This window comes from Phyllobates terribilis, unplaced genomic scaffold (genome assembly GCF_046119375.1).
Source record: "Phyllobates terribilis strain yellow unplaced genomic scaffold, ASM4611937v1 Scaffold_1__5_contigs__length_1240528914, whole genome shotgun sequence".
In the NCBI taxonomy this organism is placed as follows: domain Eukaryota; kingdom Metazoa; phylum Chordata; class Amphibia; order Anura; family Dendrobatidae; genus Phyllobates; species Phyllobates terribilis.
The window spans coordinates 1,092,833,351-1,092,858,603 of record NW_027362761.1 but is presented as its reverse complement, the minus strand read 5'-3'; the positions used below and the strand labels follow the sequence as shown (position 1 = coordinate 1,092,858,603).

The window sequence follows — 25,253 nt, the reverse complement described above, 5'->3', positions numbered from 1 at the left end:
GTGGGAAATGCACTGCAGCAAATTTTTTTTTTTTTTTTTTTTTTAAATTTTTTTTTAAAACATAAAAAGTTAATTCAGAGTGTCATTTATTATTCAACCCCTCAAACCACAAGAATTCTGTTTGGTCCCCCTAAAGTATTAAGAAGTAGTTCAGGCACCAAGAATAATGAGCTTCACATGTGTGGATTAAAGATCTCTTTTGCCAGCCTTTTCTGACTATTTAAGACCCTCCCCAAACTTGTGAACAGCACTCAGACATGGTCAACATGGGAAAGACAAAGGAGCATTCCAAGGCCATCAGAGACAAGATCGTGGAGGGTCACAAGGCTGGCAAGGGGTACAAAACCCTTTCCAAGGAGTTGGGCCTACCTGTCTCCACTGTTGGGAGCATCATCCGTAAGTGGAAGGCTAATGGAACTACTGTTAGCCTTCCACGGCCTGGACAGCCTTTGAAAGTGTCCTCCCGTGCCGAGGCCAGGCTTGTCCGAAGAGTCAAGGCTAACCCAAGGACAACAAGGAAGGAGCTCCGGGAAGATCTCATGGCAGTGGGGACATTGGTTTCAGTCAATACCATAAGTAACGTACTCCACCGCAATGGTCTCCGTTCCAGACGAGCCCGTAAGGTACCTTTACTTTCAAAGCGTCATGTCAAGGCTCGTCTACAGTTTGCTCATGATCACTTGGAGGACTCTGAGACAGACTGGTTCAAGGTTCTATGGTCTGATGAGACCAAGATCGAGATCTTTGGTGCCAACCACACACGTGACGTTTGGAGACTGGATGGCACTGCATACGACCCCAAGAATACCATCCCTACAGTCAAGCATGGTGGTGGCAGCATCATGCTGTGGGGCTGTTTCTCAGCCAAGGGGCCTGGCCATCTGGTCCGCATCCATGGGAAGATGGATAGCACGGCCTACCTGGAGATTTTGGCCAAGAACCTCCGCTCCTCCATCAAGGATCTTAAGATGGGTCGTAATTTCATCTTCCAATAAGACAACGACCCAAAGCACACAGCCAAGAAAACCAAGGCCTGGTTCAAGAGGGAAAAAGTCAAGGTGTTGGAGTGGCCTAGTCAGTCTCCTGACCTTAACCCAATTGAAAACTTGTGGAAGGAGCTCAAGAATAAAGTCCACATGAGACACCCAAAGAACCTAGATAACTTGGAGAAGATCTGCATGGAGGAGTGGGCCAAGATAACTCCACAGACCTGTGCCGGCCTGATCAGGTCTTATAAAAGACGATTATTAGCTGTAATTGCAAACAAGGGTTATTCCACAAAATATTAAACATAGGGGTTGTATAATAATTGACCCACACTTTTATGTTTAAAATTTAATAAAATTCAACTGAGCAACATAACTTTTTGGTTTGTAAGATTTATGCTTCTGTTCATAAAACCTACTCTCGTTTGCAGTTTGAAGGCTCTAACTTATTTGCATCTCATCAAACCAGCTAAATCTGCAGGGGGTTAAATACTACTTGTAGGCACTGTATACTAGAGAGGAATGGCCAACACAGAACAGCTGAAACAATTCAGGATGGAGAGCTCCATGAGATCAACTGAACTGATTAACCCTTGCAATGATAGAGCAAGGAAAACTTGCACTGTTTAATAGGACGGAGAAGCCTTTCTAATCAGTGCAGGAGTTTGTTTAACCCGACGCCGTGATCTTCTGGCTCCTCTCTGTCGCTGCCTCCCTGTGACAATATCATTTTCAATAAACATCTAATTTTTTTTACCTGACCTAAATGTCACTCTTCTCTTGAATCTGGTGTTTTTCTTTTGTTCCTGTACATCTTTCTGATTTATTTTGGTCTTTTTGTCATTATATTTTTTAGCCAAGTTGGTGTGGTCATCAACTCTTCTATATGGGAGTCTTTTTGAGCTAGATTTACAGTTGTTATCAAAAGTTTACATACCCGGCAGAATTTTTCCTTTCTTGGCCTTGTTTCAGAGAATATGAATGCTAACAAAAAAAAAATTTCTCCACTCATGGATATTGGCTGTGTGAAGCCATTTATTGTCAAACTACTGTGTTTTCTCTTTTTAAATCTTAATGACAACCAAAAACATCCAAATGACCCTGATCAAAAGTTCACATACCCTGGTGATTTTGCCTGATAACATGCACATAATTTGACACAAATGGGTTTGAATGGCTACAAAAGGTAACATCCTCACCTGCGACCTGTTTGCTTTGTAATCAGTATGTGTGCATAATGTGACAGACTCTTGCATCTTTCATCCAGCCACTGACTTTTGTGGATTGTAAGTCATGGGGAAAGCAAAAGAATTCTCAACGGATCTATGGGAAAAGGTAGTTGAACTGTATAACAGAGGAAAGGGATACAAAAAAAATATCCAAGGAATTGATAATGTCAGTGAGCAGCGTTCAAACTGTGATTAACAAATGGAAAAACCAAACCACGGTCAGGTAGACCAACAAAAATTTCGGCCACAACTGCCAGGAAAATTGTTTGGGATGCAAAGAAAAACCCACTAATAACATCAGCTGAAATTCAGGAGACTCTGAAAACTAGCGGTGTGGCTGTTTCAAGATGCACAATAAGGAAGCACTTGAAGAAAAATGGGCTGCATGGTCGAGTCGCCAGAAGAAAGCCATTACTGCGCAAATGCCGCAAAGTATCTCTCCTACAATACTCCAAACAGCACAGAGACCAGCCTCAAAACTTCTGCAACAAGGTAATTTGGAGTGATGAGACCCAAATTGAACTTTTTGGCCATAACCATAAATGTTACATTTGGAGAGAGGTCATCTTTTCCTATGATGAAAGGAACACCATTCGTACAGTAAAGCACGGAGGTGGATTGCTGATTTTTTTGGATGTGTGAGCTACAAAGGCACAGGAAACTTGGTAAAAGTTGAAGGAAAGATGAATGCAGCACGTTATCAGCAAATACTGGAGGCAAATTTGCACTCGTCAGCCCGCAAGCTGCACATGGGACGTACTTGGACGTTCCAACATGACGACAATCCAGAACATAAGGCCAAGTCGACCTGTCATTGGCTACAGCAGAGCAAAGTGAAGGTTCTGGAGAAGCCATCTGTCTCCTGACCTCAATATCATTGAGCCACTCTAGGGAGATCCCAAAGCGCAGTTCATGCTAGACAGCCCAGGAATTTACAGGAACTGGAGGCTTTTTGCCAAGAAGAATGGGCAGCTTTACAATCTGAGAGAATAAAGAATCTCATCCACAGCTACCACAAAAGACTTCAAGCTGTCATTGATGTTAGAGGGGGCAAGACACGATATTAAAAGCTGGGGTATGTAAACTTTTGATCAGGGTCATTTGGATTTTTTTTGGTTGTCATTAAGATTTAAAAAGAGAAAACACAGTAGTTTGACAATAAATGGCTTCACACAACCAATAACCATGAGTGGAGAAAAAGTATTTTTCGTTATCATTCATATTCTCTGAAACCAGGCCAAGAAAGAAAAAATTCTGCCGGGGTATGTAAACTTTTGAGCACAACTGTATATAAGCAGAAGAGGGCCATATATCGGGAATAGAGAGGCGCAGGAACGAAAAAAAATAAACCATGTCTGAATCAGAGCCACAGCATTTACACTAAGTTAAAAAATACATATTTATGCCAAGTGATAGGCCCTGATTAAATAGTGGTAAAGTTATGCAGCACCTCCCTAAAATATAGCAGCGCTAAGTCAGCAAAATTCCAAATAGGAATGGATTATCTAGAGACAAAAGAGAAAGTGACAAATTCAGCTCTGCTACCTCTGTGTAGGTTATTTAAGAATTATTTAAAAATGAGATGATTCCAGAAAAAATGTTTGGTAGCGAAGGCCAACTCAGACTCTGAAGTTTGCAGCTGGGAATTTATCAGCAGCTTATGGTGCCGCAGACACAGGCTGTCCTAAAACAACCTGCACCTGCCTAATAATGAAAGAGGCCACAAGGAATTCCATTTTCGTGCTCTTTTGTTGGAATTGCTTCAATTCATAAAGAATGATATTGTAATAATTTGAGTACAGCTTATAGCAACTGTGATATATGGAGAGCGTAAGTATAGGTTCATGAGCGGTTATAATGATTTATATAATAGGAGTACTATAGGGATAACACAATGAGATATTCAAGTCACTCCAGAGTTGTGGTTAGGCTTTTCTTTTCTGTGCATTTTTCTGCCCAATTCCTGTATCTCGTATATATCCTAGCCAAACCGTGACTTGCTACCTTACTTACATTCAGGCACATGATTCTGGCTAATTTCACAAAATGGATCATCACTTTTAGATCTCTTCCCAAATCCGAGTGATGTGACTTTACATGTACATTACAATGCCATTGATTTCAGTAGAACATCCAGAGTCCTATTAGCACAGTCAGTTCTCTGCTCACAATCACCACCATTGCTATCCTATGGTATTCTCCACTGATCTGTATATCAGAAGTTGTGTGAGGTGAACAATTATATATATAATTATATATGTGCTATTCTGAAATATTTTGAAATGCAAGCTTGGTCAGGTTCCACAAATGTATATTCAGGACCTGCAGTAATAGGCCAGTATTTTGACCAAATTTGCCAATTTTCTTGGAATAGCCAAGTTGGCAAATTTGAAAACTGCTGACAAAATTGAAAGCACCACTCCACCACTGGAGTGGTGCTACAAATATACGTTCCCTGCTCCTAGTCTTCTACTTACCAGGCGCCATCTTCTTCTGTTCTCGGCATTGCTTCGGTCATCTTCTGCTGGTTGTGATATGCCAAATCGCTTCGGTATTTGCTAAACTCTCTGTTCAGAGCTTAGCATCGGACACTAAGTGTCCTGTACGAACCCAGAACTTTTAAGTTCAGGTTCGCTCATCTCTACTTGTCAGTGCTGGTCTAAAGCTGTCCAGATTGCTAAAGGGCACAAACCATCCAGCTTTAGTGCCCCTCCGCTTTTCTGATGCTGCTGTAGTATTGTAGAGGTCACAGTTCAGTCCAGGGACGTAAATATACAGCTGTAGGAGCGAACTTATCCCCTTAAGCAGGCAGAATAAGAGAATGGAGACACTTGTAGCTATTGTAAATATTTAGTACCTTGTATGATGGGGTTTAATTGTTCTATCTGCTACTGCTGCTTCAACCACAAGAAATGGCTTCTGTTTGAGTTGTAAAATATTTTATTGCACTGTAATAATCTGCTATCCTCATTTAATTTTGCATTCAAATCATTCAAATTGTTGTTAATGTAATGAATAATCCATGATTAAGTTACCGCTGCGTCGTCCTCTTCTGCACCGTTGCATTCCAAGCACCTGTTTACAATGTTTCCACACCAAACACAAGATAAAGAAGGAAGGTGTGTGTATATGTGTAACATCCCTGGCGGCGTGCTAGCATGGTGCACCACCTCCCACCATGCAAGACCGCAATCTTATCTGTCAGTCGATGCTGCACTCTTTGCTCCAGTACCCGCTCTGTCCATGTCTCTTGTCTGATTGCCTAGGGCGTCGGCGCGGCTTTCTGCTTGTTTCTTATAGCTACTGTGTGCACAGTCCTAATGTGTCCCCAGCCTATTGCTGTGAGTCACTGGATACTTAAACCCCCTCCACCCAGTAGGAGGGTCCTGAGCAACACTTTCACTCAGTTTGTCTTTTGCAACTGAATTGCCAGGTCCTGTCCTGTATCTTGTCTGTTCTGCCACCCTGGGGGCCGAGTAGCCAGGGCCGCTACCTGTATCTCTGACTTCTAGTCTGTTTCCGCCACCCTGGGGGCTGAGTTCCCAGGCTCGTTCCTGTATCTTGTTCTCGGTTCAGTTCCTGTCTGAACAGTGTCTTAGCCCGTTACTTGTTTCTCTCTTTGTCCGTACCTTCCCTTTTCCTGCAGTGTCTGAACCTGCACCTAACTCCAACTCGTTGTCTCTGTACTTCTGTTTGTGAGTTTTGTGTCCACTCGCTACTTCATAGTGAGTACCTTGTGTGTATCTGGTTCTGCTTGTCCCCTTTCCCTGCCTCCGTATCTACCTCCTGTATTCTAACCATCTTCCTGTATTTTCCAGTCTGTTCCATGTGAACAGAGCCCTGTCCTGTCTGCCTTCACCTTCTGCTCTGCTTGTTCACTGCTCCGGCGGTTCCGCTCTTCCCGCTTGTTTACCGCACCTGCGGTTCTGTTCTGCTCTGCTTGTTCACTGCTCCAGCTGTTCCGCTTTGTTCCGCTTGTTCACCGCACCTGTGTTCTGTTCTGCTCTGCTTCCTCACCTCTCCGGCGGTTTTGCTCCGCTCTGCTTGCTTACCGCCCCTGCGGTTTTGCTCCGCTCTGCTTGCTTACCGCACCTGTGGTTTTGCTCCGCTCTGCTTGTTCACCGCACCTGCGGTTTTGCTCCGCTCCGCTCTGCTTGTTCACCTCACCTGCGGTTTTGCTCCGCTCTGCTTGCTCACCGCACCTGCGGTTTTGCTCTGCTTGCTCACTGCACCTGCGGTTTTGCTCCGCTCTGCTTGTTCACCGCTCCTGAGGTTTTGCTCCGCTCTGCTTGTTCACCGCACCTGCGGTTTTGCTCCGCTCTGCTTGTTCACCGATCCTGCGGTTTTGCTCTGCTAGTCCACCGCACCTGCTGCTCTGTTCCTGTATCCCAGTCTGTACTGGTCCCTATCCAGCCTGCGTTCTTACCTGCCAGTATCTGCCTGTCTGCATTCCAGCCGTACCTGTCAGCACCCGCCTGCCTTCATACTTGCCGTGCCTGCCAGTACCCACCTGCCTTCATACCAGCCGTGCCTGCTAGTACCCACCTGCCTTTATACCAGCCTTGCCTGCCAGTGCCCACCTGCCTTTATACCAGCCATGCCTGCCAGTGCCCACCTGTCTGCATACCAGCTAACCTGCCTGTTCCTGCATTCCCCGGTGTGGGTCAACAGCTGTGACCGGGGTCTGACCTGGAGTAGCACCTGGTCCCTCTGCTCGGTTCCTCCCTGGTTCGCGGAGTCGACTGAGCCGCCGTGTGACCTTGGTCTGATCGGGTTGATACTTGGTTACGCCCCTCCAGGCACTCCTCGGTTCATGGTACAGTGGGATCACTAATCACGCTCACGCCAGTCAGTCCGGGCACGAGCGTAACAATATGTATATTAGAATAAATAAATGCAGTTGCGTTCTGGTGTAGTATGAGCTTTATAGTCAGCATAGTTCATTGCCATAATAAGCTCATCACTATGAGAGCCTTTTATAATGTGTTACAGTTGCAATTTCCTTCCTTCTTTCGTTACTTGGAACACTTTCTAACACTTTGGAATCACAATTGTTCATACAATTCTCTTTCCTCTGCCTGATTAGAATAAATCCAGATATCCAAGAATGTAAAGCTTATTGACCCGATCCTATCAGTCTTTTTATTATTTTAATTTCCAAAAGCAGGACAAGCTATCCGGCTTTCCTAATCGTTTTTTATTGAGAGGAGATTTTTGAGAACATTTCCAGCAGAGTTGGATGTTGTTGGCAGTGCTGGAGTAATCGCTGTTACCCTGCCAGAACCAGCTGCTTTTTCTAGTTCCCAACAATTAGGGAGGAATCTCAGCATGTACTCGAATCCAAGAAGAAAATTCCCACCACACCTTAAAAGAACAAAACAAAACTCATATGTAACTGAGACGTGAAGCACAACAAACGCACTTCAGCTACTGACCACAATGGTATGGGCATAGTACTAAGGGGGTTTTCACCCTGCATTCAGGCACCCGTTCAGTGCCTCCATCAGGGCTTGCGGCCAAACCCCTGCAAAATGGGATTCAGGTGTAAGCGCCAATGGGGCCATTGACTATAATGGTGCCGTCAGAATGAACGTGTGCTCTGATGTGCATCATTTTTGGGCATGTACGCCTACTGGAGGCAAACACTCAGACGTAGTAGACTACATTAGTATTATGGAGGGCAAACGGGAAATATCCAGCAGCCAATTAAGTTAATATCTGTATATTGACATTATTGGGAAAATGGAGGCATCTGTAGCAATTGTCTTGAGTTTATTGGCAGCCAAGCTCCTCCTTGTTAGCAGTCCTTGAATATGTTAAGCTAAAAGCAAAGGTGGGAAACATCTGTAGAGATGTGTGGCAGGCACCTGATGACCTGTATTCAAAATAATTTTTTTTTGCATTTAGGGCTTGTTCAGATGAGTGTATTATCCATAATTGTGCTGGCCAATGTGCCATTGTAAATGGCCGATGTCCCACATGGACCAACGGTGTGGCAGAAATTGCAGCATGCACTTCCTTGGTCTGATTTACGGACCAGACTAGTGCATGTACATAGCAGGCCGCTCCTGTACTCATCCGCTATGTGATACAGATGCAATTTACTGACATGACTAGCCCAAGTTTTAGCATAGCCGTCTGAACCCGGACTTACTCTATTGGGAGATATTTGTTATATGTATCTGTGTGGGCACCCAGTGATTGCGATGTGCATAGTAGCCAGTGAGGCTTTTTTTTTTCTTCAGCATCTTGCAATATTGTATTAACTTTGTTGGAATTTGTATTAGGGCTCCATTTTCTCTTACAAAACAAATTTGAGTAGACATATTTGCACTTTTTCTACCGAAGTACTTTTCAATCAAAATATACAAAAGTAGTAGAATCCTCAGTCCTATCTTACTCCTCCTTGCAACTTGATGGGGGCATCATACATTCCCCAGATTAGTCTAAAGTCAAGGCATCAGACTAAGGGCTCATTCACACTAGCGTATAAATCGGATGAGTGCAATCTGATAAAAAAAATCAGATTCCACGCGGACCAATGTTATTTTTCACCAAACTTTATGCACATGCATAAAAGAGACAAAAGGACAGTGAAAAAAGCGCACCAAAAGAACAAGCAAAAAAGCAGGAAAAATCCTGAACAAACCTCCTGGCAAGAGATCAGGTTTTGCTGCAGAAAAAAAAGGCAGCAGAAACGCAATGTGTTAACATAGCCAAAGTCTGCATTTTTAGCTGCACAGAAAAAGTTTAATCCAGATTTATGAATTGCGACTTTTAAAAATATTCACAAATCTCACTTCAAAAGGGAAAAGTGAAAAAACTGTTCTATATAGAAGTTACATCCAGAGATACGCCAATTTTGTCAAACATCAAGTGACATCAAATGACATTTTACAAAATTTTGGTGTAAATACTGGCAACAGAACGAAAAGCAAAACGGACTTCAAACGTTCCACCGAGCAATCTGTACAGCAGTGCACCATACCAATATACCTATTGGCTCCATACCAATATACTTGAGCTCTAGATCACTCTGGATCTGACCACTGGCTTGTGCCTTGTTCTTCCTTTGTTGCTGATGATTGCATACATCCCTTTACCTGGTTGTGTAGAGTTTATTTATCTAACCCTAAAATATGTTTGATGAATAATATAATCACTTTCTTGGCTGTGTTGACCTTTTTTATACATAATTTTGCAGGTTGTTGAATGCAATTAAGCCAGGACTTCTCAAAAAGATTAACAGACTGCCCACACCCATTGCAGGGCTGGTAAGTACAACTTCCTTTATACATTATTTTTCCTGAAAATATATGCACAAAAGATCTTGTGATATTTGCAGTTCATGAAGTTGACGCGCCCCCTGGGCCATGTTCAAGGGATACCCGGAGCCGGATCTCGATGGGGGTAGTAGTCCTTGTGGCGGTGACCCGGTCCGTGCCCAGGGTGTCAAACTAAGTGGCAGTCTATGGCAGTAGATGTTAATTTGATCGACTACGCCACCCGTTGAGTGCGGCTTTGAAGCCGCCGCTGCAGAGCAGTCCGCTGAGGCCGGTGGTATATGTGCAGCAGTGATGGTATAATCCCCAACGGGAGGGGTATGGCCTCAGGGCAGCAGGTGTGGATGATGGGTGTAGTTATGTTGTAGAAAGGAGAGTCAGAGACTTGAGGTGCAGTTTCAGGGTTTTTACTCACGGTTGTTCTCTCAGTCACTCTGGCCTTGAGTGACCACCCGAGCCGTGCTGCGTCCACCAGGTCCTGGACTCGGCTAACCCCCAGGCAGTTCTGGAGCGTGGTCCTGAGCTCCCTTCTCCCTCTCTGTCTCTGGCCATTCCCACCAGGGATCCACCTTTGGCCGGCTCCCTCGGGTCTCTTAGTGGTCAAACCTCCTCTGGGTTCCCTGACCCTATACTTGGTGTGCCTTTCTGGTGGATTTGGTGAGGGTCGTGGCAAATCTTGACCACGACCTCCGGTTCCTGGCTGAGGATAAGTGGCCTCCACCAGTTCGGGTTCCGGTACCCGTGTCCGCCAACCCTTCACCCTTTCTGGTCTGTTTCTGGGTTCTTAGGGTTCCTTCTGACTCTGCTTCTCTGGGCCTTTCTTCCTCCTCTCTCTCTTCAATGCAGGCTTGGCCCTGGAGCTGGGCCCAGCCGGAGCCACAGCTCCCTGTCAGCCCTCCTGGCTGAGCTCCTCTGCTAAAAAGACCCTGTCCTAAGATGGTGCCCACCATATATACTCCCTCTATGTGTGAGCCCAGGTGACTAGCACCCAATGAGCTCCTAGCTTTACCCAGAGTACTCCCCCTATCTGCCCCTACACTACTGGGATGTTCCACCCCCCTCCCACTCCAGCCAGGGACAGACGCTGTCGTACCTGCACATATACTGGTGGGAGTACCGTAGTTCTGTCCCCCGGAAATGGGATGTATGTAGTGCATGCAGCCTACTGAGCTCAGTCCCACACTCCATCCTTACCCGGGAGTGGAATACCACACCTCTGGTTTGAGGTGCAATACCCCTGTAGCAGCCGAGTCCTCAGGGTGCTACAGACTAATGTGAACTGTTAGCTAACGTTCTTGTGATTTTAAACCAATTGTTAAAGATTTATCTAGGGGGATGACACCAATTGTATCATCTCAAAATGACTGTTCAAACCAAGCACTGGTGTTCAGTGCATCCTTGGCATGGCCGAACAGTTCAGCGCAGTTTCCCACTTACTTGATTTGCATCTATATTCACCCTCTCCTTCATTGATTGACGGCTCTAGCTTTATAGGAGCGAAGATTAATGGAAAACTAGTTGGTGGGAGGGTACACTGAACTGCTCGGCCATGCCAATGCCACACCAAACGCATGTGCTTGGTTTTAACACCCATTCAAATTAATGGGTTCCCATGTAAAACATTAGTAGTGGTCTAAATAATTTTGCTACAATTTTGTGATAGAGTAAAATATTCATAGTTCTCTGAGGTGGCATCACAATTGAATGGTTAATCTGCATGCTTTCCTTTTTAAAAGATTTTCTAGAAAAAAAAATAGCTGATTTTGCTGATGAATTACATGACATTAGGTGAATCGCTGTCCATTTTAATACATGAAACGCTCAATCGCCAAGGGCATCTGTGACGATACAGAGTAAAATCTTAATTATGCCAGACATACTTTCTGATGGCGAGAGCTGCATTCCTTTATTTTTATGTTGACTCTTTAATCTCTGTTCTTCTTTAGTTGATTAACACAGACTACTATTTGTATAACCCTGAATGTTATCTGCTCTTTGATTCTGAAACAATGATGTGTATTTACAAGAGCGCCTGTGATACCAACTATGTAAATAGATTATCTCAAACAATGATAGGTGAGCCCTGCACCTTTACCTCTGACATGTGATATACACACTAAGCTTTGGGGGAGGAGGGTGAGAGCAGTTCTGCCATTCAGGAGACTTGAGCCCAGAGAAGCAGAAAGGAGATGTGCTTCTTAGACAGATTCAGTCTTGGGACAGAGAATCAGAAAGACCTTAGAAGGAGAATGAGAGACATCCTTCAGGAAAGTAGATGGATTGCATGGCATCCAAAGAGACAGAGATTTGTATTCTACATGATTCTAAGGGTACCGGCCCTGACTGGAAAGATTCGGATCTGCTCCATTAACCATCAGAGAGACATGGATACTTTTGGAGAGACCAAGAGAGGACAAAGAAGTCACCTGACCCCATGGATATGTTGTTTTGGGGTTGCTAGGAGGGACCCACCGGTCGTCTAGAACCCATGGAGACATTTAGAGTTGCCAGGAGGGATCTACCGGTCGACTGGCGCCATGGCAACTCTCGGAGAGGCCAGGATGGGACCCTTTGGTCTCCTGGCCTTGTACTTCAATGAACTGCTAGCTTCCTAAGCTTGCCGCCACCTTCTCTCTGTGGTGGCCCGCCAGAAGCGGGGGGGCCACTGGTTGAGGTAGTCGGCCCTGGAAGTCCCTAAAGTCACAGCTGTTCTATCCCAGGTTGGTCAGCGGAAGGGTGAGACTGTGTAATGTTCTACCATCTTGGGTATTTGCTGGGACTTTTCTGTGTGTTTATTGTCCACTTTGTGGTTAAATAAAGTATTGCCATGCTGTTTTACCCTCACCCTGTGTTGTCTGAGTAGCGTTACGCCCACGGAAGTATTTCTTGACCCACTCATAAAGTTGGGTACAGAATGGAGAAGCCCCAATATAATGCTATAATAGAAGCATATAGACAGTGGTTGTATTTATAAAACAACCCTTTTAATAAGTCGTGGATATACTCTTCGACAAAAATATCCAAATTCAGTTCACAACTTTTAACATAACACCTTTTTTTTTTTTGTGTATTTAAAGAGTAGAGTCACAGATAAGATTTTAGGTGTATACGTTTATTAGTATTTGTTTAAAATAAAACAAGATAGAGAAAAAACTCCCTCAAAAAATATCAACCCAACCAGTAAAGACCCCTAAGCAGGGTGATACATGCGAACAGGGGGAGGGGCAATACCCTACACTGGTCCCTGGTCTGTTCCCTGCCTATCAGCAGAGGTTGGCACCGTCTTGGATGCAGATGGCGCCCCCACTCCTCAACGGCTTGCCCCAACAGTCCCTATAAGACCCTCAACAGATGGAAAGTGAAGGGAATAATACACATAAGTGAGGGGCAGATACGGGTTAACCGACCTCAGATACCAGGACAACTAACGATAATCAAGAAAAGCACCAAAAAAACAAGTCACACCAAAGGGTATAAATGTGGTAGGTCACAGTGTTGTTCTAAAGACCTCTTTATCTGTCTAGTAAGTTACATAATTCGTGTCAGACCAATGGTCCTAATGGTTACCAACAGGGTCTCTTTTCAATGTAGTCCAGAATCAATACCAAGAATACAGTACGGTTAGATACTAATATATAACCAGAGGATATGACCCATATTAGGATAGGTAATCCTAGAAAGAGGTAACATTCGTGCATAGCACGCTGAAATTGGGAATGCAGACCAGTATATCATATGTTCAATACGAGATGCTAAGTACAAGAACAAGTACACCTATGTATTGCTTAACGCATTTCTCCTACAGATCGGCTCATCAGGAGCCACATACAGTGTAAATTCCTAGAATGAAAAGGTGTGTAACCAAACAAAAACCCACTTGGCTTATAAGAGTTATGATGGAAGTCTTAGTAAAGTGCTCTGCATGCTCCTCAATAGGATACTGATGACATTGTAGGTAAAGTGCCTTGTGTATCCCTTGGATATGATATTCAAAATACACCTGGGCGGTTTGCCAAGTGGCAGAGTTTAGCATCAACCCCCACCCAGTAGCATGCCACAGTGTGACCTTACCGGCACTCTTAAATAGATGGTGCTGGTCATCAGCACCTGCGTCCCATCCAGTAGAGGAAGTCCCCTCATTGTATGCCTAATCCTCACATACCGCCAGACTGTGAACCCGGAAGTGCCCCAGATCGTCTGCGTTCCAAATCAGAACGAGACTTGAGAAGCTGCTGCTTCTGCTTGTCCATTGGTGGAGTGCGAGCACATGCCTGATGCGTGACGACAGAGATACTGCCCGCCCCGCTGATTGGACGTACCCTACCACATGTCCAGTGACGCACCATGTCTCTTTCAAATGGATGCTTGCCACTCACCAGCGCGCCAGCTGTGTCATTACTTGGAGTGAACAGAAAATGCTAGCATATCCGCCCCTCTATATTGACGATCACAGTAACGTGCTGTCAGCGCATGCGCATAGGCCCATATGATCGCTTTTATGATCAGAATCCAGGACCACAGATGCAGGACCCAATCATTTATCCAAGGGGGAGTGGTATATAATGGACTCAATAATGGGCCCCTGGATAGCGACATATTGGATAGAGTCAAAGGGGCAGATATAGGGATGGTACATCACAAAGGGATAATATTGTAAGCCATCATATTACCCGCAAGAAGATATTCTCGAAGGGGAAAAAGATTTTCTTGGGGTGCAACTTTGATAAATCCCGACTCATACAGGCATAGAAATTTCACAACCAATACCCATCTGGCTTAATAGGCAAAAAGACAGGAACATGTCTGATATAGGCCACAGACATAGTGTTGGGAAGATAATACAGAAGTACAGTCCAAGGAAAGAGGTCACAGGAAGCAGCCAAACTGCAATTGGAAATTTAAACCCAGTGGTTTGATGCTATTTATTCTGTGTATCTACTGTGCCTCCTTCTGTTGGATCCTCTGATCCCAGTGCTCCCCTCCCCAGGATGGTGTGACCACCTCAATTACACTGAATATAAAACAGTCCAGGTTACTCCCATGACATTCCTTCACTTGTCTCGATATCTGGGTATCCCTTGCATTCACAATGTCTCAAATGTGATCACCCACCCTCCTCCTCAGTATTCGTTTTGTTCTTCCCACGTAGTCAAGAGAGCAGGAGCACTTAAATAGATATATTACCCCCGAGGTGCGGCAGTTAGCAAACTGTCTTCACCGGTAGACTCTCTTAGTGGCTTCACTAACAAAGGAATTGGTGACCTTAACATACCTACAAAATTTGCACCTGCCGCACCTAAAGGTGCCAGTACTCCTGTTTTCCAACCACGTGGGTGGTTTCTTAAGGCAGGTATAACAACTATGGACCAATTGGTCCCTAATCTATCTCCTTCTGCGAAAGATGATAGACGGAGATGGCAGGGCTGTGGAGTCGGAGTCGGTGTCCATTTTGGTGGAGTCAGTATAAAATGGACCAACTCCAACTCCTAAAATATACGGTACAGACCAAAAGTTTGGACACACCTTCTCATTTAAAGATTTTTCTGTATTTTCATGACTGAAAATTGTACAATCACACTGAAGGCATCAAAACTATGAATTAACACATGTGGAATTATATACTTAACAAAAAAGTGTGAAACAACTAAAAATGTCTTATATTTTAGGTTCTTCAAAGTAGCCACCTTTTGCTTTGATGACTGCTTTGCACACTCTTGGCATTCTCTTGATGAGCTTCAAGATGTAGTCATCGGAAATGGTCTTCCAACAATCTTGAAGTAGTTCCCTGAGATGCTTAGCACTTGTTGGCCCTTTTGCCTTCACTCTGCAGTCCAGCTCACCCCAAACCATCTCGATTGGGTTCAGGTCTGGTGACTGTGGAGGCCAGGTCATCTGTGGTAGCACCCCACCACTCTCCCTCTTGGTCAAATAGCCCTTACACAGCCTGGAGGTGTGTGTGGGGTCATTGTCCTGTTGAAAAATAAATGATGGTCCAACTAAACGCAAACCGGATGGAATAGCATGCCGCTGCAAGATGCTGTTGTAGCCATGCTGGTTCAGTATGCCTTCAATTTTGAATAAATCGCCAACAGTGTCACCAGCAAAGCACCCCCACACCATCGCACCTCCTCCTCCATGCTTCACGGTGGGAACCAGGCATGTAGAGTCCATCCGTTCACCTTTTCTGCGTCGCACAAAGACACGGTGCTTGGAACCAAAGATCTCAAATTTGGACTCCTCAGACCAAAGCACAGATTTCCACTGGTCTAATGTCCATTCCTTGTGTTCTTTAGCCCAAACAAGTCTTTTCTGCTTGTTGCCTGTCCTTAGTGGTTTCCTAGCTGCTATTTTACCATGAAGGCCTGCTGCACAAAGTCTCCTCTTAACAGTTGTTGAAGAGATGTGTCTGCTGCTAGAACTCTGTGTGGCATTGACCTGGTCTCTAATCTGAACTGCTGTTAACCTGCCATTTCTGAGGCTGGTGACTCGGATAAACTTATCCTCAGAAGCAGAGGTGACTCTTGGTCTTCCTTTCCTGGGGCGGTCCTCATGTGAGCCAGTTTCTTTGTAGCGCTTGATGGTTTTTGCAACTGCACTTGGGGACACTTTCAAAGTTTGCCCAATTTTTCGTACTGACTGACCTTCATTTCTTAAAGTAATGATGGCCACTCGTTTTTCTTTACTTAGCTGCTTTTTTCTTGCCATAATACAAATTCTAACAGTCTATTCAGTAGGACTATCATCTGTGTATCCACCTGACTTCTGCACAACACAACTGATGGTCCCAACCCCATTTATAAGGCAAGAAATCCCACTTATTAAACCTGACAGGGCACACCTGTGAAGTGAAAACCATTTCCGGTGACTACCTCTTGAAGCTCATCAAGAGAATGCCAAGAGTGTGCAAAGCAGTCATCAAAGCAAAAGGTGGCTACTTTGAAGAACCTAGAATATAAGACATATTTTCAGTTGTTGTACACTTTTATGTTAACTATATAATTCCACATGTGTTAATTCATAGTTTTGATGCCTTCAGTGTGAATGTGCAATTTTCATAGTCATGAAAATACAGAAAAATCTTTAAATGAGAAGGTGTGTCCAAACTTTTGGTCTGTACTGCATAATAAATTGGGTACAGTAATTCAATGCAGTTTGTGGGGAATATTTTTTCATAAGAATTTGGGAAAGTTATGAAATGTCCTATAAATGTCTTTCCTATTCTTGATCTAAGGGTCTAGACTTTCAGCTGAGATTAATCTGTGCTACAGTAAATTTATCACTTAAACATGAGCCATGTATGAGGGAGTCTGAGTCGGAGTTAGAGTCGGTGTCATGGAAATTGAGGAGTCGGAGGTTTTGCTTACCGACTCCACAGCCCTGGGAGAGGGGGGGTGTTAGATCAGTCAAAGCTGGATTCACCGTCAGGATGGCCCAGTGACGTTTCAGAATTTCTCTCACCTCCTTAGCCCTGTCGTCAAAAGTTACGATCACACACAACACCGAATTTGCGTCTTCCCTTTCTTTAGATCTTAGTAAGTTTGATATCTCACATAATGCAGCAAATTTGAAGGATTCATTCATTGTGTCGACTGGCTATCCCTCGTGCCTAAATTTATTACGGAGATCCCTGGCCTGATCATAGAATCTGGGACGTGAAGAGCAGTTCTCCTAATACAAAGATACTGTCCCTTGGTTATGCCCCGTTTAAGGGCCGGGGGATGGTGACTGTCCCACCTTAACAGATCATTTGTACTGGTTGGCTTTCGATATGTTTCAGTCATTAAGATGCCCAACTTGTCATTCCCAGTCAAGGAAGTTGATTCTGTGCGGGTCAATTTCACTGGTAAATCTCAGTCCAATCTGATTGGTATTAAGTTCTTTTACAAACGTATGAAAGGACTCTGTATGCCCAGACAATAGAATCGGGATATAGTCTATGTAGCACCCCCAGAAAAGTATCTGGGGTCACCAACATGATGAGATTCCCTCCTGAAACATGATGGTGTCCTCCCACTGGCCCAGGAGCAGGTTGGCATATGTGGGGGTGCATGGGGGCTCCATCGCCGTGCCGCTGAGCTGGTGGTAGAACTGACTATCAAATGTAAAGAAGTTGTGTTTTAACGTGAAATCTAGTAGCCTGACAATAAACCAGTTATGAGAGACCAAATGTATGCCACGGGACTTTAGAAAGCACTCTACAGCATGTATACCAGCCTCGTGCGGGATACTGCTGTAGAGTGTATTTAAAGTGTAACTAAACTTTCATCAGTTATTTTTTGCAGGCACTTACCTGGAGATTGATTGGTGATCCGAGTTCTGTAAAAGGCTATGCTCTGTGTACGCTCTTGTCTGCTGAGCTGCACACTTCTTGGGATCATTTGAGTGATAGTGGTGGTCCCTTGACCCTGACCCCCACCAATCTGCAGGAAATTAAATTTGCCTGCAAAATAGAAAAAACTGTTTAAAAGTTTAGTTACTCTTTAGATAAAGTGTTATTGTGGAGAAGCATCAACATTGTACATAAAGTGAGCTAATATTTCATGGCATCTCTATAAAGGAAAAAAATATTTTCCAGATATGCTTTGCCATATACACGTGTTTGTGATATCGAGTTTTCATCACACATTTCAAATGAATAGTATTGGCACCTAGAGGTGGAGGGAGCCCCGAAAACTAACTTCAATTGTTTTCTTTGCAACATCTGTATAAAATGTTCTTTCATCTGTGGGGATGGACTGCATCATTGATGGCACTTCTATTTCAGTAAAAATAGCAAATATTTTTAAGGGAGTCTCATGACCTTATTCAAATAGTTTATTACCGCATATGGATGTCATAAAGTTAGGTTACCTGCTTGGGGCTCAACTTTATTAGCTAGATTTAAGAGTTGCGAATTACCAACCCAGACAGATATGACATGGTCTCCCATTAGGGATTGACTAATATTAGACATTTCCTTATTAATGGCCCAGGGTACGACATACTCAGTGCAGCAGTGTTTTTTCCTGACAGATGAAGTCATTTGATACCCGACCGGATGTTGATTCCAGGAGACCAGTGCTGGAATCATCGTTGGTAAGGGGTTTCCAGAAATGAGCAGCATGTAATAACACATTTCGCCTGCAGTGGTCACAAGAAAGAAAATGTGTTTTTTAGCTAAGGGTATGTGCGGGCGAGTCTTCTATGAGGAAGACTCTTCAGGACCCATCAGCGTTTTTTGTCTTGAATAGTAATGAGCGCAAGTGCTCTTTACTCGAATTTCCCTAGGGTGCTCGGGTATGCACAAAGTATTGCCGGTCATCGAGTGACAAGTCCCCGCGGACACATGTTTCACAGCTGTTAGACAGCCACAAAACATGCGGGGATTGCCTGACAAACATGGGCAATCCCTCTATGTTTTGTGTCTAACGGCCGTGAAACATGCGTCCATAGGGACTCTAACATGTCACTGCAGCACCCTAGGCAAACTCAAGTCAAGAACACTTGCACTCATCACTAGTCTTGAAGTATCTTTTTTTTTTTTGCATCTTTTTGGTCGTTTCCTGTGCTGTTGAACGTTTTTGACTTCCTGCGTTATTTTTTTCTTTTGAGCATTTTCCAGTTTGCATTTTTTTTCTCCATTCAACAATGAAGATACCGCTAAATGATTTCAGGAAAAATGCGGGCAAACACTCAGGGACGCCATAGCATCTTTTGGGCATATTTTGAGTCTTTCCATTGATTTGTATTGCAAAGTAAAGAGCGTCTTCAGATAGGAAAATGTCTGAAGAATGGTCAGGTCACTACTTTTACCCACTTGGCATCCTTGGAAACGTGAAGCAGATAGAGACGCTCAAAAGCCTGAACATGTAAAGGGCTAGTCGCTTTTACATAGAAATGTATATGTTCATTCTTCTGAGTGTCTTCTGAATACTTTTTAGGCGAGTTTAGGCCTGTAAAAGACGTTGTGTGATGTACTGTAATGGAGGGACATCAGGACATCATGGCCAGGAGATCCTTAGATGACCTCCAAATGCTCTACTGTCTGGTTGTCCAGATCTGTTCTATACTATTGCCTGACCTCTCAGCTCTTTAATTTATTATGGCATTATGCTATTACACAATGACCTCTAATTAGCCGATAATTAAATTAGCATACGGTAATCCAGGGTTGATGTGCTTTTGTAGAGGATGGTGTGACATTGGCAATGATGTACCCAACAGTCACCTTTTAGTTCAGAAAGCAATGGCTATCCGGCCTATCATAGTAGACAAGACACTGGGAAAGATTTATAAACACTTGGGCCTACGCTATCCAAATGGTTTTTAAACTACAGCTGTTTTGTTGCCCATAGCAACCAATTCCATCAGCTTTCATTTCAAATTTTGCAGTTGAAAAATAAAAGCTGCGCTCCGATTGGTTGCTTTGGTCAACAACAAGTTGTTTTTTTCAGTTTTGTAAATCTTCCCCTGCTATTCTTCTGTACCTGCAGCATGTTCTGAAGGCAATTTTCGCTAAGGTCTTCACATTACATATTAAATAATGTGTTTGCAGGTTTCACATAGATGCCCATTGTTTATGCATAGTGCATACAGATGCACATCCCATACCCATGAGTGTACACACAGTGAGTTTTGGTTTTTGCAATGACATATGAGCTAATATAATTGTTTACAGTGAGCGTCTTCTGGTTTAGAGTCTCTTGCGAAATATTAGAGAATTTCATAATAAGTAATTCCCCAGACACTAGGAAACACAGTGCATGTAAAAACACAATTTATGGTGACCATATACACGGTTCAAGTAAGATTTCCTAGAATTGTTTAATTAAAGGGGTTGTATAATGAAAACATCCATTTTTCTGATTGAAGCTGGGTCGACAGTAAACATAGTGGCTCTTTAGTTAGCATTGTTGCCTAAGTCCAAATCTAATCACACGTTCTTGATTAAATATTAAAGGGAAATAGTCTAGCATCTAACACAGAAAACCCCTTTTCCATAAAAGATAATCTTCAATAATCACAATATGACACATACAACATGAATAAAGTGCCCATAAAAAAAGTGACTTAGTGCAGGTAAATAAATAGATATTGACCCATTATGGTCATTACCTCTACACTTCCCCTCACCAGAAGCGGTGAAGATACCCTTTTGCCACTAAATGTATTTTATATAGGTGTGAGTTTAAACAGAAAAACCTATGCAACAAATCACTTATTTTAAAAACAGCAGGAAAATGTATGTGGGGCCTATGTACTCATGTCTAATGCTCCCCAAACTACAGTACATCAATACAACACACATATCAAGGGTGCAACCTACAAGAGAAGTCCCAATTCCTGACAACATATCCTATTCCTGATATAGTGTCCCTAGGGTTCTCAATATTGTTCAATTCACAGTTCCTACTCTAAATCGGCAGACCGATATTCCACCATATCTTTCGTTTCATAACAATGACATGATATGAAAAGTCAAAGTAGGACTTAAAAGGCCCCGTCACACTTAGCGACGCTGCAGCGATCCCGACAACGATACGACCTGTCAGGGATTGTTGCTGCGTCGCTATGTGGTCGCTGGTGAGCTGTCAAACAGGCAGGCTCACCAACGATCAGGGGAGCAGCGACATCGTGGAAAGAATCTTTCCACGATGTCCTGCTCCTGGTTACCAGCCTGCTGAAGCAGGAGCAGGCTGGTATCCATGATAAACAGCGGGTTACTAGGGGCACACGTGCCCCTAGTAACCCCGCTGTTTATCATGGTTACCACTCTGCTATGGTGAGCGGGAGGTTACCGCTCACCGTAACAGAGTGGTAACCATGATAAACAGCGGGTTACTAAGTGCGCGTGCGCCCCTAGTAACCCGCTGTTTATCATGGTTACCAGCCTGATCGCTGCTCCCGCTGGTCACACACAGCGATGTGTGCTGACCAGCGGGAGGGCAAAGACCAAAAAAAGGTCCAGGACATTCTGCAGCGATCAGCGACCTCACAGCAGGGGCCTGATCGCTGCAAAGTGTCACACATAGCGACATCGCTGGTGAGGTCGCTGTTGCGTCACCAAAACCTTGACTCAGCAGCGATCTCGCTAGCGATCTCGCTATGTGAGACAGGGGCTTTATCTTGCAAACATATTAGGTTGCCCCCAGTACTCCTCGACGTGTTTCCCCGTTGGTAAGTGGTTCATCAGGAGAAGATCCAGTCTTCCTGCAAAGAGCTGTATTCCACCATATCCCCTTCTATATAAAGGCTCACCACGCAGTATCAAGGTAATTCCACTTCCCTAAGTTAGGGTCAGATCCTATTTCTTAGCCGGTTTGGTCTTCTGTCTCCTGTTCCTACTGCGCTTGTGTTAATCAGACCTCAGTCACTAGAGGTATCCCAGTGTCTACTGCGCATGTCTGCTCCTCCTTCCGGAGCCCTGAGGTTGTTACCTCCCATCTGTAATACGGCTGACGTAGTCTCCCACCTCTAGGACCTTATGCGTCTGGGCTGTCTGCGCTCTCATCACTAAGGTTGTACAACAAGCATGTCTGTCCCTTCTATCCAGGGTCTAGAGTCTGCTGCCCGAAGTAGTGCTCACGGCGCTGTAGCGCATGCGTTGGATCACTCCTCGGGCAACACACACATCCAGCACTCCATATGATATGCCGCGCATCACTGTGCAAACAATGAGTTCTACTCTCAGCACTCATTCATATCTTATACATAACGTTGTTTACTGCAAAACACTGAAGAAACTGTATAGAAAAAGATTGCACTAGGCTTGGCAATAGAAAGAGTGAGAGAAAACCATGAAACAGTGAAGAAATTCTACATAAAGTGAGTGTGTGAAACAGCACATACATTTACCCATTGATATATATATTTTTGAAAGTCATTGGATACAGCCGTAGGAGACTCTACAGTGTTATACACATCTTTTCAGGGTATTTTGAGAACTTACAATGTGCTGTAAATTTTTAATTTTTGGAAAAATTTAGCAAATTTGTATTTCAAAAGGTTCTCACTCATTTCTAACCCAAGGGCATGATTTACATTGAGTTTGAGGGTCCATCCACACGGTACTTCTCCCATAATGATTTGACCAAGGCTGTGCAGTCGGTAAGCCAGACCTCCGACTCCTCAATTTCCATGACACCGACTCCCTCATACATGGCTCATGTTTAAGTGATAAATTTACTGTAGCACAGATTCATCTCAGCTGAAAGTCTACACCCTTAGATCAGGAATAGGACAGACATTTATAGGACATTTCATAACGTTCCCAAATTCTTATGAAAAAATATTCTCCACAAACTGCATTGAATTACTGTAAGCAATTTATTATATATTTTAGGAGTTGGTCCATTTTATACCGACTCCACCAAAATGGCCTCTGACTCCACAGCCCTGGATTTGACAGCATGGAAAATCTGCATTAAATTGTGTACATTTTGTAGCATAGGTGTTGTGGATTTATTTTTTATGGAGCCATTCACTGTTAAAATTTAAGAAGGGCATGGATGCCTTTCTTGAAAAATATAATATTACAGGTTATAAATAAGAGATTCCTTGATGGGGCGTTGATCCAGGGAACTAGTCTGATTGTCGTATGGAGTCGGGAAGGAATTTTTTTTCCCAATGTAGAGCTTAGTGTTTGCCACATGGGTTTTTTTTGCCTTCCTCTGGATCAACATGTTAGGCTATGGGTTGAACTAGATGGACTTAGTTTTTAAGGTTGAAGGAAGACTATGTTACTATGTATAGGCTTGTATGGGTAATTTTGATCCTGGACTTGGCTCAAAAATTGAAATGTTTCCATAATTTTATTTGCGGACAAAACAGTTTGGAAAAAAAAAGCCCTTTGACGTGTGAACAGTCCAATAGAATATAATACATACTTGTTCTGTGATTGAAAAACACGTATAGAACACATATATAACTCAGACATCTGCATGAGGCCTAATAAGTTGCAGTCCAGAATCTCAGATGGCATCCATGATGTGAATAGAGAAATTGAATATAATGGGTACGTTTTCTATCCGTGAGAAGCCCTGATAGAATACGTATAGGAAAAATGGACGTCTGAATAAGGTCTTAATGTGCAGATCATTTACACAGTGTGTAAAATAGCCTAAATGTACCGCAGTTCTAAATATACCATATACAACCTTGTTATCTTGTAAGCTAAAATTTCTAAAATGTCACATATTGCCTGTGCGTGGCAGTAATTTCCTCTTGTAAAGTGCTCTCATTATTTCCTCCTCTGTTTTGTACTTTATGTCTTTGATATCTGCTGTGATTGAAGTGTATGGCAAACAGGAACACTTTTGTGTCCTACTGCGTCTAACAATGTAAAATCTTAGCATTTTAGGGAATGATATCTGTGTAGCGCGGCGGTGTGAGTAGGTGCGGTGCACAATAGCTGCAGATGGAGAGCCCACATACTTCTTTAGCTTCCACCAACTGTGGGGGCCGAAATAACACATTTATAGCATTTGCACATAAGGTATAGAAGTTTTATTATTCCATAATCACCATGGCTGGTGACAGCAGAGTCTCATTAAAATATTTACAGTCCACAGAACTACCGGTCAAGTTTTCTTCAGGTTATTGGGTTTGTATTTTTTTTTTTTTCTTCAATAAATAGCAATCTTTTTTCAGTTCTCTGTGTCTGGTATTAAAGCTCAGTCTTATGTAAATAAATTTGGATAAGCTGCAATACCTTATACAGCCATGCACAAGTGTGGCGCTGTTTCAGATTTTTGTAATCCCAGGTTAGCTATTTTTAATAAAAATACCACTGTGATAAATTAATATTTATTATGCTTGCATATGTCGCAATAGGAGCAATGTGTAACTGTATGGCTGTACTATTTAGAGACCATGTATATGTAGTGAGTCTATATAGTTATTTGCACAGGTTACCATCGCCTTGATAAATTATGTCTTCTTGCAGCCATGGTTTCTAAGATTCAATTTCCATCTCAATCATTCATGTGAATGGTTATGTTGGGGTTTCCCGTTGGAATACAGTTTTTGGGGGGTATTCGGAGAGAAACCGTTGATGTAGCGCTCAACGGAGAGCACTGTGTAAATGTGAACCTAGCCTTAAAGGGAACCTGTGAGCAGGTTTTTGCTACCTCATCTGAGAGCAGCCTTATGTAGGCAAAGAGAAGCTGAATCTAACAATTTATCACTTAGATTACTGGGTGCAGCCGTTCTCACACAATCAGAGCTTTTAGATTTAGAATGAAGCAGAGCTGAGAAAGCTAACCCTGCCTACACCAGGCTCTGTATATACAATGTCCATAGACAGTGAGCTGCTTATCACAGGAGGGGGCGTGGTCAGATTAGTCCATCAATCTTAATGATAAATCCTCCACAGTTAGTAAACTACAGCACACACTGTAACAAGTGACACATCCCTGAATTCTGTATTTCAGTCTCTATCTCTTGCTGTATTCAGATTACATTACAAAAACTTGCTGACAGATTCCCTTTAAAACAGTTTTTCAAAATGTGCCACTATCAGACCCCCCATTGAACTTAAGAATGATCGATTTTCCAATGAAAATGTGGCCATTCTAAAAACTTAAGCACAAGAGCAGTAGGTGTCTGTAAATCCCGTTGATTGACATGTCTGACATTTACAGTTTGACATTGAACACTGTTTCATTAATCCTAGGAGTCTCTTTAAACACTTTAAAATGTAGAATTTTTTTGCACGGCTGAAACCTCCTCGAAGCCGGTGACCTAGGAAATGTGTTCATTTGTGCTTTGTAATTACA

General features: G+C 43.3%; 1 protein-coding gene across 8 annotated transcripts in view; it reads left to right on the top strand.

The window, feature by feature from the left end:
- LIMCH1 (LIM and calponin homology domains 1) overlaps nucleotides 1-25,253 on the top strand; it is a 365,336-nt gene that overhangs the window by 160,359 nt on the left and 179,724 nt on the right. For all 8 annotated transcript variants that reach the window (XM_073645636.1, XM_073645633.1, XM_073645646.1 and 5 more), the window contains exon 3: nucleotides 9,420-9,489. In XM_073645636.1, the coding sequence (XP_073501737.1) occupies nucleotides 9,420-9,489 (70 nt within the window). The remainder of the gene's footprint in view (nucleotides 1-9,419; nucleotides 9,490-25,253) is intronic.